The sequence below is a fragment of the Aythya marila genome, assembly GCF_965140915.1.
Source record: "Aythya marila genome assembly, chromosome: 11".
Lineage (NCBI taxonomy): Eukaryota > Metazoa > Chordata > Aves > Anseriformes > Anatidae > Aythya > Aythya marila.
In genome coordinates this window covers 5,172,788-5,190,195 of record NC_139052.1, presented here as the reverse complement: position 1 = coordinate 5,190,195, position 17,408 = coordinate 5,172,788, and the positions used below count along the sequence as shown (strand labels likewise).

General features: G+C 41.6%; 2 protein-coding genes across 4 annotated transcripts; one reads left to right on the top strand and one right to left on the bottom strand.

Annotated features, from left to right (window-relative positions):
- The first annotated feature begins 126 nt into the window (after positions 1-126).
- MAPDA (N6-Methyl-AMP deaminase) lies at positions 127-7,477 on the top strand. Its single transcript, XM_082769017.1, has 10 exons — positions 127-294; positions 1,250-1,380; positions 1,817-1,877; positions 2,646-2,733; positions 3,304-3,385; positions 4,268-4,394; positions 5,107-5,187; positions 6,113-6,251; positions 6,595-6,695; positions 7,220-7,477. The coding sequence occupies exons 1-10, from the start codon at positions 223-225 to the stop codon at positions 7,409-7,411; spliced, it is 1,074 nt and encodes a 357-aa protein (XP_082625143.1). The 5' UTR covers positions 127-222; the 3' UTR covers positions 7,412-7,477.
- Positions 7,478-7,631: 154 nt separating this feature from the next.
- On the bottom strand, positions 7,632-16,587 carry LARP6 (La ribonucleoprotein 6, translational regulator). Of its 3 annotated transcripts, none has more exons than XM_082769016.1 (3): positions 16,571-16,587; positions 11,735-11,927; positions 7,632-11,344 (listed from the first exon to the last, which is right to left on the bottom strand). In XM_082769016.1, exons 2-3 carry the CDS (start codon positions 11,774-11,776, stop codon positions 10,271-10,273), a joined length of 1,116 nt encoding a protein of 371 aa, XP_082625142.1. In that variant the 5' UTR covers positions 11,777-11,927; positions 16,571-16,587; the 3' UTR covers positions 7,632-10,270. The 3 variants fall into 3 exon arrangements, with proteins under 3 accessions (XP_082625142.1, XP_082625140.1, XP_082625141.1); XM_082769014.1 differs by lacking the exon at positions 16,571-16,587 and adding an exon at positions 15,842-16,344; XM_082769015.1 differs by lacking the exon at positions 16,571-16,587 and adding an exon at positions 14,941-15,042.
- Between the last annotated feature and the right edge of the window lie 821 nt (positions 16,588-17,408).

The window sequence follows — 17,408 nt, the reverse complement described above, 5'->3', positions numbered from 1 at the left end:
ACCATGTACTGCAGTTCGGGCCCCTAGCGCCGCGCTGGGGGCCCGGTACCAGGGGAAGGGCCGGGGCTGTGGGGTGCTCCCGGCCCTTCGCCGCCTCTTGTCGCTTGTGTGGGGAATAAAGTGCGGCCGCCGCAGCTCCTCGCCTCCGCCTCGTTCTTGGGGACTCGCCTCCTGCCGGGGGCGGGCGGCCGCCCTGACACCGCCCCCGGGCACCGCGCTGCCATGGCGGCCGCCGGGGAGCGGGAGCGGGAGCGGGAGCGGGAGCTGCGCTTCTACCGCGAGCTGCCCAAAGTGGTGAGCGCCGGGCCCCGGGGGGCGGCGGGTGGGGTCCCTCACCGGGCAGCCCTTCCCTGCTGCCCCGGGCCCCGAGAGCCTTTCCTTCCCTCACGCCCTCCGAGTTTCGCCGGTTCCTTCTGGGGCGATAAGGCCTCAGCGCCAGGGGCGCCCCGCTATCGGCCGCAGCCGCGCCTCCCCGTCAGGGCGCTGCTGGGGCTGCGCCGGGGCTGAAGCGCTCGGTGCCTGCCTTCAGCCAGCTGAAATGTCATATCTTGAAAAAGCCAGAATTGAATCTTGAAAGAGTTAGGTTTTCGACATGCTTGCCATTCCAAACCTTGGGGAAACGTTTCACCAAGTTCTTACCCCCCTGAGAAGGGCAGGATGCCGGGTGGGTGTGTGTAATGGGGCAGACGGGTTTGGAACGAGTTGGGAGGGCACTGGGGAACTGTGCCGTACATCAGGTGCCCAGAGACCATGAGGAGGAGCAGAGAACAAGTGAGGGATGCAGTTGAGGGTCTGGGGTTTGGATCCGTCAGTCAGGCTGACAAGAGAAAGTCAGGCAGAAATCAGTCTTGGGCAGTGGAGGGCAATTAGTCCAGGTGCCATTAATGGGTTGAGACCGCATCTTGCTGGATTTCTGGCATGAGTTAAGGCTTCAAAATATTGAGAAAAAAAAAATAATAGTTGAGCAGATTAGCTCCAGTTAGCTGGAGAGCTCTTTCCTAAGCTAGCTGTGCACCTGGTGAGATCAGTGCTAACAACAGCCCTCCGAGTGACAATATGACAGTCCTAGTTGTATTTGTGCACGTGAAAGTGAGAGGAAGCAGTTGTTAGCCAAACGTGGAGATAATTGTTATTTTCCAACTTGGAGTGAAACAGTAATGTAAGATACAAGAACGCTAACGCAAACAAGGTGTAGAAGCCATCCTTTTCACTTAAAAGAAACAAATCCATAATGTATTTCCCCGCCTAGGAACTTCATGCGCATTTGAATGGCTGTATCAGTTCTGCCACAATGAAGAAACTCATGGCCCAGAAACCATACCTTCAGATCCAGAATGGAATGACTATGATCGACAAAGGGAAGAAAAGAACCTTAGATGAGTGAGTAGATATGTGTGTGTGAGAGATGAACGTTTACCAAGTGTCTTTTAATTCAATTGAAAACAGAACTGTATGGCCTTGTATACTGACTGCAGAAAATATGTATTGGAGTCGTATTACGGTAAGATCTATTCAATTTTTTTCTGGTTGTATCTATCTAAGAGGTGACTTTAGATCACTTTTTACAAACACGTTTGTGAACAAAATGTAAATCTCATGTCAGTACTTTCTCTTGCTAAAGTACTGTTACCTTCTACAATCAAAAATTGCTCTTAAGATTGTCTTGATCGTCCTTTGAAGGAAAATTCAACATGTAATTTAAGCTACAAGTTGGTTAACTGAACACTGAGTATGTTTTCAAGATATAGGTGTATTTTTTTTTTCTATGAATACTCATTTTTCTATTCAATGTTTATTTTTTAACTTTTTATTTTAGATGTTTTCAGATGTTTCAGATCATCTATCAGATTACCACTAGGGCTGAAGATATTTTACTGGTAAGCTAATTAAAACTTAGCTTCAAACAAACAAGCAATATGCGAAGTCAAAATTGTTTGGTTTAACAACAATGGATTCCAAGTAACAGTGTCAACATTGTTGCCTTCAATTGGAAGTCAAATTTACTAGTGTAAGACACATTAGTTTTGAAATGCAGGATTGTGTATAACCTTTCAGTTTGATATTTTTTAAAAGCAGTGAGCTTCCAGTATGGTGGTCATTATTACCACTCAGATGGTTAGACGGCTAGTGTCGTAAAAATGTGATGTCTGCTCATCATTAACAAAGCTTTGATTTACCATACTTTCCTTCATCTTCTTTGGCTTGTTATATACCAAGACTACGTAACTAGGATGTTTACCATGGATTGCAATATTGACAGAAAGAGTGGTTGTGGGATCACAACAGAGAAAAAAGTGGTGTAGTGTCTTCTTTTTCCTCCTGTAAAAGGAATTCTAGGCAGCCTGTTAAACTTTGAGAAAGATGCAGTAGCTGTGAGAGGGGTTAGGAGTGTGCCAGCTGAGGAGTGTTCTTGTTCAGACATGAAAATTCTCATTTGTTATAACTCTCTCTAGTGTCTGTGAGGGAACCGAAGCTACCTATCATGTGTAGTATTTTCAGGGACAGAGAGTGCTGGAAACACATGGGGCCTGAACTTTTGTAAGTGTTTCACACCAAAAGATAAGTAGGTCCTTCTGTTGTAAAAGAGAATATAAACAATTATAAAGGTTACTTTCACCATGTTGAATACACTGTTTCTTACTCAGATAACTAAAGATGTTATTAAAGAATTTGCTAATGATGGTGTCAAGTATCTGGAATTAAGGAGCACTCCTAGAGAAGAAAACTCCACAGGTATAGTCTGTTCTAGCTTTTAATTTTTAAATCTGAAGTACTATAAGACTTAGTTAAGATTCTGCTATTAACAAGGCAAGTCAAGTTCAGTTGGTTCAAGAAAAAATATTTTAAATATGAAAGCAAAGATTTAGTGAAGTAAAAACATGTTACTTTGCTATTAGATTTTCAGGGACGAAAACTTGTTGGTTATAATTCCATTATCCAAGAATTTGGGTTATTCACTTCACTGTGACATCTGAGTGTGCTAATATGTTTAATAGCTAATATATTTTATTCTATTTCTCCACCTTTTATTTTCTTTTGTATACAGTTTAACAGAAATGCACAAGAGAAGTCCTATTGCTACATTCTGATTCATAATAAGTTATTTTCCTAGATCCTTAGGAGGAGGCTTAATCCAAATATATGTTCCAAGTTAAACTGTGTTTAGAAATTGAATTAGGACTATGTAAATTAGAAAACTATGGAGTAAAATAAAAGATGCAAACTGAAACTAGAGAGTTGGATCTGCAGCATAATAAAATTAATTCAAAAATGTTGATTCCAAATGTGTACATGTGTTTGTAGGTATGACCAAAAGGATGTATGTTGAAACTATACTTGAGGGTATAAAGCAGTGTAAAGAAGAAGGCTTGGATATAGATGTAAGGTAAATAAAGTACACGGAGTGCCTCTGTTTCAAGGTTTTGTTTAGTCTGATACTCGGTCATGGTTTGCAGAGAGGTTTACAAATCAGTATAGAAAAGAAAATAGTGTCTAAACTAGATAAATTTTATTGATTTCTGTATATATAATTTTTATTAGCATACAGTTTGACTAATAAAAGCTTTTTTACAGAAAGTCACCTGTAAAATGGAATGGAAACAGATAATTGATATGGAAACCTGTGTGTTTTCTTTTTTTTTTAAAAAAAAAAAAAAAACAACTTTCTTTTTACTTATAGAGAATAAAAGTAAATGCAACTTTTCAGTTCTAACACTGTCCATTCTCTGCAATGTTTTCAGGAGCCGTGCTTTTGAAGGAAATTGCATTAAATAGTCTTTTTCAGGGCCTACATTCATTGCAAGATTTTTGTTGGATTAGCTGCACAAGCAACCTGCAGTAAAGGAGAGGTAGTTAAAATGAACAGAAAGGTTTTAGAAGATGTCGGTGGTTGCTTATGGGCAAGGAATCTGCATGGCTCTCTTATTTTTTCTGTAGCAAGCAAATAGATTTATTTGTGTAAGCTGAAGATTTTTCATTTTTCCTGTGTGCCTTTCTGAGAGGTTGCTCACCTGATGCTGCAGGCTGTAAAAGAGCGATGTGTTGTTCCCTGCCCTCCCTCTCACCATGGCTGCTGCATTTCACAGGGTCACGTCTTGATCTGATCGATATCGCTCTGCACTTTGGTGCCTTCATGAATAGTTTCTGTATAAATATTCTCTGTAGTCAACCATGAAGGAAGTGAAGTGCCATTTTTATTGGTATGAGATTTGTTGGTCTCTTTACACTCTAACTTGTATTTTACCGGGCATGTACGCTTGTCTCCTAGATTATTAATAGCAATAAACAGAAGAGGTGGCCCAGCAGTTGCTAAGCAGACTGTTAAGCTTGCTGAAGAATTCCTTCTTTCCACTGATGGAGTTGTAGTAGGACTTGATCTCAGTGGTGATCCAACTGTAAGTTTTTGTTTTGTTTTGATCTGTCCTTAAAGATAAATATTTAATATTGTGTAACAGCAAGCAGTTCCAAAAATACTTCGTTCTTTTAAGTTTTTGTCATATGTTTGTTACTAGTTTGATTGACTCGCTCATAGTTCTGATACCAGGTTAATCCCTGTTGCTGTATGGGAGAAAGAATCCCTAAACAAAGGATTTGTAGATTTTAACACTGAAAAAAGAGCCAGTGAAAAGCAGCATTTATCTGGCAAGTGTCTGTTAGTAAATTGTAGCTGCAGATTGACTGTGTTGAAGCAAATGAAATACTATTTCAAGTTGAAATTAGTATAAACTTTGTTTAGATGCAACATATGCTCTTTGGGTATTAAACAAGCAAAAAAAATAAATAAATTTGAGGATAGATGTCAAATTGAAATGAAATAGCTATAGGTGGCAGTTATGGAACCAGTGTCAAAATGAAGACAGTTGACTTAGCACTCACTGGTGGGCATCATCTGAATTACTGATGTTTGGCCAATTGGACTAAATTGTGCCCATATAGCAGAACGTTATCTGATGTGGAGCAATCAAAAATGGAATAACAACAAAACAAAAATAATTCCATGTAGCTGTATTTGAATTATTTTTTTCACGTTGCTAGGCTTTAAAATCATATAACTAGAGGAGTTCTGTAGAACAAGATGTAGAATGATGATGTGTTTTTGTCTTCAAGGCAGGACGTGGTCAAGATTTTTTGGAACCCCTCTTAGAAGCAAAAAAAGCAGGTCTAAAGCTAGCATTACATCTTTCAGAGGTAAAAGTTTTATCTATTTTAATTCTCTGTTATTCCTATTTAAAAAAAAAAAAAAAAGTGATGAGGCTAACATGAACTTGTGTGGGTTTTGAACTTTTCATGAAAAACTGGTGCCCCCTAGTTTGGGGCATTTTTGACAAAAGAAAATAAATCTTCAACAATCATTTGTGAATGAGAACTGTTTCTTACTGTGTTATACCTAGTGGAGTGGAGGCAGGTGTGAATTTGAAAATTAGAAATACTCCAGGAGATTCCATGTTCTTTTCCTAGTATTTTATTAGAAGGCATGTACAGTAAAAGTCATGCAGTTTTATGAGTAAAATTTTACTTTCCCGTTTGTTCTGTTTATATCAGTAGAAGGAGTTGAACTTCTCCATACAATGTGGTGAATCGGTGGCTAAAATTTACTCTGAGGCTGATAAACACTGAAAGCATTTTAATTTCTTCAGAAAATTAGACATGATATATGTTGTCACACATCTCTTTATATCTATATATGCAGTTTGAGGCCTCCAAATGTAGGTACTTCAGATTTTCAAATAGTGATTTTCTGCTATATACCCTTTTAAAATTATAGAACCATAGAATATGCCGAGTTGGAAGGGACCCACAAGGATCATCGAGCCCAACTCCGGGCACCACACAGGTCAACCCAGAAATTCAGACCATGTGACTAAGTGCACAGTCCAAACGCTTCTTAAACTCCAACAGGCTTGGTGATGGCTTCTTTGTTTTATAATTCAACCTTGGGAGTCACTTTCATGCACTTGTTCTTTCTTTAGAGGGTGGCAATGCATATGTTTACTCTGATTAACACTTTCCTTTAAATCAGATATGCTTTGAAAATACAACTTCGACTCGGTTGTAGTTATTTAATATGCTATTTTATGCTGCATTGACAGAATGTAAAATATATCCTCACTAGATTCCAAATCAAGAAGAGGAGACTAAAGTTCTCCTGGGCCTGCCTCCTGACAGAATTGGACATGGAACATTTCTCAACTCTGCAACAACTGGTGCAGAAGAATTAGTGCCGCTTGTTAGACAGAATCATATACCGATTGGTAAGAAAAAAACATTAAGAAATTACTTGGTAATCTCTGGACTTCAAAATATCATGCTTACTGCTGATCTAAGTAATTCCGATTTGTCTTTGATCAGCTTTGACTTAGGAAACAATTAACGTGGCAGTGCATGTGAGAGAATTACCTGTGCAAGTATACTGGTGACACTTGCATTTTTGATGTATTTGTGGTGGCAAATGATGTCTCAAATGAAAAGGAAACAACAACTATAACAACAATAGTTAATTTTAATTTTCATTTAGGGATAGAAGCAAGTCTATTAGTGTGTCAAAAACCTATAATTTCTTCTGACATATATCCTTGTTTCTTTTTTTTGCCTTAGAACTTTGCATGACGTCAAACATCAAAACTCAGACAGTACCTTCCTGTGAGAAACACCATTTTGCATACTGGTACAACATGGGCCACCCTGCAGTGCTCTGTGTAATTTATTTTTTTTTTATTTATTTTAACCATGCATTTATACCAAGAGCAAAACTGGTGTGAAACTGGAGAAGTATATCTCCTTTTCTGGCTCAGAGCTTACTAAAAATTTGAGTTGCGGCAGCAAATAATCTGCTTACAGCAAGTCATAATGTTCTGTTTGAGAAATGCTTCTAGTACAAATGGAAGTTCTTAATATTGATCCATATAGGGAAAATTTAATAATAAGATCAGCAATATACTCAGTGACCATCTTAACTGTTTATATACTGATAGACTTCACTTAAACATATTGGTCCAACACTTGCTTTTAAGCTTGTGCTTACGTGGGTATTAATTATGTTGAATGATTTTGAGTGAAAATAGGGCAAATAACATATGAAATAATAACCAATGATTGAAAGAACTGGAGGGCAGTGTCAAAATACCAAGGCGAAGCGGGTTTGTAATGTGTGGGCAAAACCCTTCTTGATGTAGAAAAACTAATTTGATCTTTTTGTTTGTTTGTTTCAATTCAACTCTAGACCGATGATAAAGGCGTATTTGCAACAGATCTATCGCAAGAATACGAGCTGGTTGCAAAAACATTTAATCTGACTCGATCGCAGATGTGGGATCTTTCCTATGAATCAATCAACTACATCTTTGCTTCAAGTGAAGTCAAATCAAAACTAAGGGAGCAGTGGTGTAAATTGAAGCCAACTCTGTTTGGTTAATCAAGCTGTTGTTCTAATTTAGCTTAGTTAATAACCTTTTCCTTTTTTTTTTTTCTTTTTTTTTTTTTTTTTAAAAAAAGAGAAATCCCTGTCTTTGGCTTTTTTCAGACTTCAGGCTTAGAAATCCGTTCCATAAATCATGCCTTTGCAAAAAGAACACAGACATGGATCCTTTGTTAGTGAGGACAGAAGTAAGTGTCCTTTCATAGTTGGGAAGAGCCCTCAATTAGTGATGAAAGTCCCAAATGTCTCATCAGGTGTTTTATATCCATTTGACATGACATTCAAAGCAGAATAACAACAAAAGTTAATTGGAATATGTCGTTGTACCAGAAACATTTAAGACTCAGAATAAAGTAAAGGCATGGTTGTTAGGGTTTAAAGGCTATCTGTTGGTAACGTTATGCCAGGCAGTTTGGATACGTGGTGTGTGGATTTGTTTTTTGTATTGTTTTTAAGCAGAAGTTTTAAGCAATTGATTGTGTGTGAAAACAAACAACCTCAGGGAGAATTAAACATTTGTCTCAAGGGAATTTAACATTGCATTTGCTTTTACTGCAGTATATGTATAACTGAAACCTGCTGTGGCTTGTCTGCTATATGAGGTTTTGCCCACCGGTGCAGTCAGTATGGATAGTAGTTAGACAAAGCCTCAGAAAATTGTGACATCCTTGGGGCAAATGGTCTAATTCTTGAAATACTTTTTAGAATTTCTATTTGTTTCTTGTAAAGGGTAATAAAAATACTTTGAACCTGCATGTTTTCAAAACTAATTCAAATGTGCCTGCGTGTCTGTGTGACAGAAGTGTGTGTAACCTGCTGCAGGACTTTGTGAGCTCCCAGGCAGTCTTGCTCTTCCCTGTGGCACCGTTTTTGTTCTGACAGCAGAGGGTGCTCGTTAGTTCAGGTAGTGGAAGGTTTTGCTGTGTGTCTGTATGCATCTGTATATCTATTTTATACCGAGATATCGAAGTAGATATTAACAACAGCATGCAATGGTATATAATGCTATATATTCCTGGTTAGTGTAGGAAGTATGCCAAGAAAAGGTACAGTGTTCTGGATATACAGTGAAACAAGGCTGTTGTATGTAATACGGAGTTAGGGAATCACTCTTCTGAAGGCTACATGTACTTACCTGTTGCTGAGATACTTGCAGATGTGGTGCTGATTTAACAAAAAAGACCAAGGCCAAAAAAAACCCTCTTGCATATAACAGTATTTATACTGTCTCTGCCAGTAATGGAGATCAGGAGACAACTCAGAGGATTCTGTTCTGTGAAGTGAAAGGAAAAGAACAGAAATGTGTTTGGGTGGCTACAGAATTACATGCAGAATTGATGGATTTCTGTACATAGGTTTCTGTGCGTTACTACAATTACTGACACTGCAGAACATGCTTAGAGCAGAAATCCAAGTTGGAAAGGATATTGAGGTTTGGGATAACGAATTGCCATTGGATTAGACCTTTGTCATGCACAGTGCACAAGTTATACATCAGAAACTAAAACCTTACTTCCTTAATATCGCTGGGCTATTTTTCAGAAGTGTAACTTTCTGAGCTAAAAATGCAGAAGTATCTCTTTGGCTTCATATAGAATAATAGTAATTTTAATTTAAGCATTTCTTGCTGAGCCTATTTGTTAATTCCAGAGTTAAGTGAGATAATCAGTGTTAGTGAGATACTGCTGTTTTAGTGTTACAGTATTGCATAACAATGACTGACATAGACTGAAGTATCACCACTTAAGTAATAGGACAGAAAACACTACTTGGTGAATGCAGTGTAAATTCTGAGTAACTACTTTTAGAATTTCATATGGTATAGATAAGCTTACTTTTGAAGTAAAAGAAATAGATTTAGACTGAGTTAATATTTAGTTTATTTCCATCTGATTACATGAGATAACACAGAACAGTCTTCAATGCTCAGAGTCTTTACTCACATCACAGGAAAATAAACATTTTGGTCCTATTGAACAACTCTCTGGAGATATATGCAAGCAGAGAGCAACTGCTCACTGTAGCAGGTTTCTCTGTTTCTTTTCAGACAAACCCAGAAAGTCTTCAAAATGTATGTTCCTTATGATTTGACTGGTAACATATGGCAGCTTATCATAATACAACAGCTAAACAGTAAGCATTTACATCCTGCTCCTCAGGTTTGCAAATAATGTAATTATATTAATGATTTTAGATGCCTGTTTCAGTATTTAGCCATTTCACACTAATAGAAATAATGTGGATAAGGGTACTGTATTACGTAAGTGCATAAGATGATTAAGGGATTGGAGCATCTCATACTGGAAGGGGAGAGAGCTGGGGCTGTTTAGATTGGAGAAGGCTCAGGGTGGATCTCATCAGTGTATTTAAGTATCTGATGGGAAGGAATAAAGAAGATATAGCCAGGCTCTTTTCAGTGCAGCCTAGTAAAAGGAAAAAGGGTAAAAACTGAAACGTGGGAAATTCTACCTGAACATAAGGAAATGTTTTGTTTTTTTTTTTTGTTTTGTTTTTTATTGTGTGGGTGTTTGAACACTGGAACAGGTTGCCCAGAGAGGCTGGGGCGTCTCTATCCTTAAAGGTACTCAAAACCCAACTGGACATGGTGCTAACTGACCTGCTGTAGCTGACCATGCCTCAGCACAAGAGGTGCACTGGACAGTCTCCAGAGATGCCTTCCAACATCAACTATTCCTTGAAGTGAAAATACAAATGTACAAATGATAAAGTCTCCGTATAAATATAAAATATTTAAAAATTAAATACTGACTTAACTCAGTCACTCAAGTGACAGTCTTTCACCAGGCTTGAACAAAAGCTGTTGGCTGACTTGTGGAATTATTTTGAAATAATGATTTATTCATTCTTCATGGCTTTCCTTCTTTCACATCCACTATGGAATCCTTTAGTGCCATCAGGACCTTTAGGCAGCCGCAGCACCCCTACAGGTAGACCATCTGCATTTTGTATTTTCCGAGCTAGCATGGGGCTAGTGCCTGGACTCTTCTCTTGCGTTGCAGTTTGAGCTTTTCTTCTCTGTACCCAGGGGCTACCAGAGGGAGTGATACTGCTATCTGAAGAATAATCTGTACATTTCCTTGGAATTTCAGGGCTAGTACTTGGATTAAGTTTGCCGTCTTCAGCCAGCGGTGACTTTTTGGTTACTTTTCTTAGTGAAGATGGACTATTCCAAGGACTTGATCTGGGTGACACATTAGGACTCAAATGGTTGTTTGGGTGAATGACAGGACTCAACTTATTTGTAGTACTTGTTGCAGTACTTTTACGTCCTGACAGTGGTGATGCAGGATTACTCTCTGGGTCAGAAGAGCTATTTGCTGAAGATTCATCACCAACAAACTGAAGCTCCTCAACTCTCTTGTTAAGAGATTTAACCTTCTTAAAATTCTTGCTGGTGTCCTCATCGTGGTTCTTGTCTTTAGGAACCTTTTTCTTTGGAGGTTTCATGCCTATTAGGACAACTTTCATGCCAGTCTCTTTCTTTTCAGCACACATGAAGTCATGAGCACGTACAGCAGCATCTACTTCTTCAAATTCTATAATTGCACATACCTGTGTTCCCACTTGGGTGTACTGATTGCTGAACCTCCTGATATCAGGTGGCAGATCCCTACCAGGCTTGAGAATCCGAACCGATGAAATTACACCAAAAGTTACAAAGGCTTTGAGGAGATGCTCCATTACCTTCTCTTGCATACATCCATTTTCTTGTTGTTTGTTAAGACCCTGCAGTTCAGAAATCATGTGGATATCATACACGAGCAACATTCTGGTAGGAAGGTTTTCACCGGGAAACACCGGAACTGGAGTATTTCTTCTAACCTTTCTGTTATCATCATTGAGCTCAAGAGTTTCTGAGTACTTCAGTGCATAGGCTGTGGTTCTCCAGTCACGGGTAAGGTGTTTCACCTTGAAGATGAACATAGATAGGTTAAGCAGTACAACTGATGGAACCCACATAAAGAAAGCCAAGGCGGGTGCAGGCTCCACTCCACAAATTTTGTGAGGTTGGTTGATAGATACCTTTTACTACTCTGTTTTTAGTATCACCATACTTTTGCAAAGGTCAAATCTGCCTTCCCTTCTCAGAGACAAGAAAGTAACTGCCAGCATTACTTAGTTACTCGTGCATAGCTTAAAGTAACTATCACATCAAAACCACATCAGCCCCTCAGAGAGCAGATGAGGACTATGGAACTGCCTCTATAAAGTAAGTTATTTTCATACCTTTATTTTTTTTTCCCTTTACGATTTGTCAGGCTTACACAAAGGACTTAAAGTTTAAATGAGTTAACTTACCTTCTTAAAAGAAGTGAGGAGTTTAACACTGACATAGCCCATCTTGTTTCTCCTCACATGCTTGAGAAGGAAGGCATCTTTCTCAAGGTTCTCATCTGAGAAGTAATATTCAATCTGTGCTATTAACTTCTGGATCAGGTCATTGTCTGGTGGTTTCCAGTTCTGGTCACAGTCATCATCATTTTCCCCACCACTGGAAAACAGCCAAATAATTGGATTACCAGAGCTTCATCTCATATTAGTAGAGTAAAAAAAAAAAAAATTAAAAAATTAAAAAAAAAATCTGAAAATGAAAAAAACATAGCCATAATGTTGATTCCAGCTTCTTTCGTATGTAGGCACTAAATAGGTATAGCCCTATCCAGCCGAGGCAGGAGGCCAGCTCCTGATGATACTTTCCAGTCAGCATAAGGAATCCTGAGCTCCTTCCAAAAGCTGAGCTCAGTGTAGAACAATGAGATGTGTATTAATGCCTTGAAAACGCTGCCAACTCCCATCCTACCCCAAAACAGACATGCAGGTGCACGAGAGCTTAGCGCTACACAAAGGTCCCCCAGTGACAGTGGTTCATTTGTCAATATGAACACGTTAACATTTCTGTGCTTCATGAGTAAGTATCACATAACAGAGAATTAATATTCCAAATTGATGCAATGGTATTTTCTCAAACATCTGCACTGCATGAATGCATTTGGTACCAGGAGCCAGTACGCAGAGAGTAGGGCAGAGCAACAGGACCATTGCACTTCTTACAGACAACTTCCATGTTGACAGGGTAACTTCACTGGCAGTTTATGCATGGACTGAAGCTCTTTGCAGGTCCCAGAGTAAGGACTTTTGGTGCAGTAGCAGCTCATGTACCATACCTCAGAAGAGCTGTACGTGCACACACACGTGCAGGTTGCTAAGATATCATTTACCTTTCCTGTCTCCCCCTCCCATCCCATTACCTAGGTATGTGCAAAGTGGAGCACTGCTGAGATGCCTAGCCTGAAAAAGATCTTGCAACCAGGGAATTGAGCCAAACTTTTTGCCACATCCAGTTACAGCAGTGTGTTTGTTGCTGGAATACAAATGACCATTTAAACTCTGTCATCCAGCACTGAGGCAAGCAGTTCACCCACAGCCACTGATGTTGCTATAAGAACTATGATGCACAAATCTATCTTAAAGCAGGGCCATTTTTGTTTGTTTGTTTTGTTCTTTGTTTTTTTTTAGCTGTTGGCAGCCAAGTTTTGCTTTGGGACCATCACAGAAGTTTCTGTTCAGAAAAATGTACTATTCTCCCTAGATCCGATAAATGATGTAATTGGTGTTTGTATGGTCTCCTGTGTACCTCAGCAACAAAAAGGAGAAGTCACGCATTTTTTTTATAAGCACTTTTTGCAGAGCTTCTGAAATCATTAAACAAGAGGGAGCAGGCATTGTAGTAGGGTCCTCCAAGGGTAACCCTGTGCGTGGGTGAAGGCTACTGAATCGCCTTGCCTTCTAGAAATAGCCTTGTTAAAATCTCTTTGGGCACTTAATGGGGTATGGTTCCAAGGAATGACAAGAGTGAGACAGCAAAACCAAAAAAAACCATGAATTTCAGTTCTTTGAAAATGCTGGAAGATGAGGATAACAGATACATTTATTAAGATAGTAAAAAAATGTTTAATGGCATGCTGTGGGTGCTGATTTTAGACAGAAGAAAAACAAGGTTAAGTATTTATTTTTCATTGCAGATATTCTCTAACTCACTACCTCTCATTGTCCATTCACTACTGGTTCAGAGCTAGCATGTGCACAAGAAATTTAGAATGTCAACATTTTAACATAGCCATGCTCTGCTAAAAGCTTGCCTTAAATTCAGGATGGAGCTTACAAATTTTACAGGTTTTATTAGCAGGTATTGGCAGGTATGTGGAAGGTTCAGATGGAAAGAAAATGGAGCATCATGCTTTGGGAAAAAAATGAACTGCATCAGTTCCATTCTTACAGTGTTAACACTGAATCAGGATGAAACATCTCATTTCACCTCTCTAAAATGCTAAATATTGGTCAGTCAGAACTATACACCGTTTCTGTATTTAGCAAGTAGTTCAGCTTTCACAAAATTTCACAGCAGCCCTCATTAAGTGCTGTACTGGGAGTTTCACCTCCTGCAATTGCAGAAATGTGTAATTCGCTCCATATTAACTCACAGTAATAAACAAGTGGTAGTACCTCCAAGGCATCAATTCCAAAATTAATACAAAGACAGTTTATGAATCAGTATCAGGCAATACTGAGAAAAAGGTGCCTAATAGTTAGTCACAGCTTTCATTTACTTATTTATTTAGGGCTTTGTGGAAGATAAACTTGTCAAAACTTAGGATAGAACTGAAAACAACCGTGTAATGCTGAGACTCATCTGGCTGTTACTCATACAAGAAAATCAAGATATCTGCATGGACTCAGAACTTTAATATATATTTTATATAAAAACTCACAAACAATATATTAAGTCAGATGGAGCGTTACATTTGGTCAAGCTTTTGCTGTGTCTTGAAAAGAATACGGTATTGTATTAACAAGCGCTATGTGGTAATATACCAAGCAGCGTTATGCTGATGTTCCAACAGTGCAATCACTCAAGGCAGTGGAACTCTTTTAACAGAATCCAGTGCATACAATATCAGGTGCCTACTCATGGGACAGGTGGCAGCATCAATCATTAAATCTCAATGTCTATTGAAGAACATTTTATTTTTGACAGACGTCACCATAAAAAACATCCACCTTTGAAGGTCAGATTCTTCCGGAGTCTGGCTGTATGCAAAAGAAATTTAAGTTGGGCAAGAATAATTTGACTTTATGCACAGGAGAGCAACTAGTTTCTTATAAACACTCAGAAGATTTTTCTGAAGTGCCTGGCAGCTAAGGGGGTGAGGACCGAATGTTAAAAATACTGGGAGACTTCACCAAGAACTGTAGTGTCTTGACTGTGAGGAATTTGCTTTCATTTTTCAAGTTATAAAGCCTAGAATCTGAGAAAAAAAAAAATATATCTAACATCTCTTAGCTTAGCCTGACTGCAATGGCTCACTCTCAAAGGCTTTGGAGCAGCCCTGACAATTTTTGTAAATGCATGGGTAAATCACGTCCCAGCAGATACCACGTTCCCAAACTTAATCCTTAGCTAAGGTTACGTGCAAATGGCAGAATCGTGTGTGAACTTCACTCACCTACTCTTGTGGTAGAGCCTTTGCAGTTCTGTCCATTGCATTATCTCTGGCCTTTCCTGGATCAGGAAGAGGCCATTTACAAAAAGGGCACCTCCACAAGAGCTGGGTATAGATCAGCATTGTCTGCAAACATTTTTGAAGATAGTGCCTACTGTAGAGGATTAAATAAGTGGCATGTAAGAGTTACCTCTTATGTTTTACAAAGCTTGAAGAAATACCCATACCTTTCTTAGTGTATGTCAGGGCTAAATGCTCTTACACGTACAGAACAAGCTTATGCTAAAATTTAATAGTGATGTTTTAATGTTAATACTGTTATTACAGTGGCCTTACAGTTATATCCAGTTTTAATGCTATACGAACTCTTTCGAACAGCCTGTCCACAGTGCTGTGTGCCAGTTTTAGCAAGAACCACACCACTTCGTAAGTGCAAAGCAAGCGTGCACACCAAAACCACTTTCTGCTCCCCTGCTAGGTACGTAGGACGTAGCTGACAACCTGGGCAACTGAGTAAAATCCCCCATCCCCAGCTACACCTCTGTGAATTAAAATAATGCATGGCAGTTCATGCTGAGTAAACACAAGGATGTGAAGTTAGGGAACTGATTAGGAACAGCTGCTTTTAGCACAGAGCACTGCGTTTCCCGTTACAGTACCTGAATCTGTGCGTGACTGCCCTACACCTGCAGCTCTAGCACAGAGCAGGAGGGGACCTACAAGCAGCCCTACAAACAGCGTTATTTACCTCCCTGCGACGTCCTGGCACAGAAGCCCTGCATGCCTGGGCATCCATACCGGCTCCCCGCGCCCGCCGCCGTTGCATCAGCCGCGGCAAGCGCCGGGGAGAGGCCCCCCGGCCCCCCCAGCTCCCCCCGGCCCTTCCCGGCCCCGCCGGGCTCACCTGGCCCCGCAGCGCCCCGCGTCCTCCTCGCTGCAGCCCCCGCCGCCCGCTGCCGCCTCGGGGCCGCCGCCCGGCCGCGGCTGGGCCATGGCCGCTGAGCGCCGCGGAGCCGCCGCTGCCACGGCTGCTGCCGCCCCCCCGCCCCGCTCCGCTCCGCTCCCCGCCCCCGGCTGCCGGCCGGCCCCTGCCCGCCCCGGAGCGGGGAGCGGGGCCCGGGGCTCTCGGTTGTGTGAGGGAGCGCGGGGCGAAGCAGGGACTGCGCCCCCCGGGGCGCTGCTCTGGTGCACAGCCCCCTGTTCTGAAACACGGCCTTGACTTTGAAGTTGAGGCTGTTCCGCTGGATGTCAGCGTTTCCGCTGCTGGGGTATCGTGGACTAAACTCTAAATCGTTCCAGATGTCCGTGTAAACACTCATTCCCCCACCAGGGAAGATGTTTCTTCCTGCTAAATGGAGGTAGGGTCTGTACGACACCTCCCCGCTTGCTGTTTGGCTGTGGCGTGCGTCTCAGTTGTGCCCCACCGTACGGCTCCAACATTTTCTTCTGAAAAATTCGGACTGGCAGAAGGTCAGCTTGCACGCAGGGGCCAGCTCTCATCGTGACAAACAGGCCCCGTGAGTCAGAGCCGCTGGCATCAAGCATAATGAAACGACCGCCCTGCCGCTGTGGCTTTGGCTTATTTTTAACATGCCTTAAGGGATGAAATATTTTGTTTATGAAATACGCTTACCCGCCTCGCGAGCCAAACCTCTGCTCTCTGCATTTTGTTCTGAGGCTTGGGTAGGGCATCGTCATGCTACGGATCGCAGTGGGAGCCGAAAAGAAACACAAACACCTTCTAGGAGAGAGCGGGTGCAGGGGTCGTGGCTCTGGGTTTGCGTTTGAGGCCAGGCAGCTGCCTGCCTCCCTGAGCGCAATGGGGAACCAGGCTGTGCCCTGGATAACCAGAAGGGCCCCGTTCATCTGACGGTTCCTCCTGCCGGGGTTGGGGACATCCTGATCTGTTCAACTCAGACGTGTTTTCCTGCCTGCCCACGGTCGGTGCACAGAGCGGCCTCACTGATGCTTCGCTTGTTTTCCAAGCAGCCCTATCCCTGTCCCCTGGCACAAATAAACGTGGTAGAGATACCGAGGTAACTGGGGTGGGTGAAGACTGACGCCATTCCAGACGCTGTGTTGACGTGACCATCTCTGAAACTACCTGACCAATTATTTATTTATTTTTAGCACAGCAGCGACCTATAACGCTCAGGTACCCACAGAGGTGAGTCAGTGCTGGGGACGGGGAGAACCCACAGCCGGGAGTACCGGCGGTGAGCGAGACCCCACGTCCCGACACCCAGCTAGGGTCACAGCCCTGTGAGCTCTCACAGCTGTCTCACGGCACACGCCGTGTTGGCAGAGGGCTCCTAACCCAACATCCCCGCATTTTGTTGTTCCCAAAAAGGGCCGCGCCTTAGGGAGCCGCCCGCCTCCCCTCCCCTCCTTTCCCCTCCCCTCAGCGCCCGCGGCGGGCCGGAAGCGGCGGTTGCCGCGGTGACTGCGGAGCCATCTCCGCGAGGGGCGGC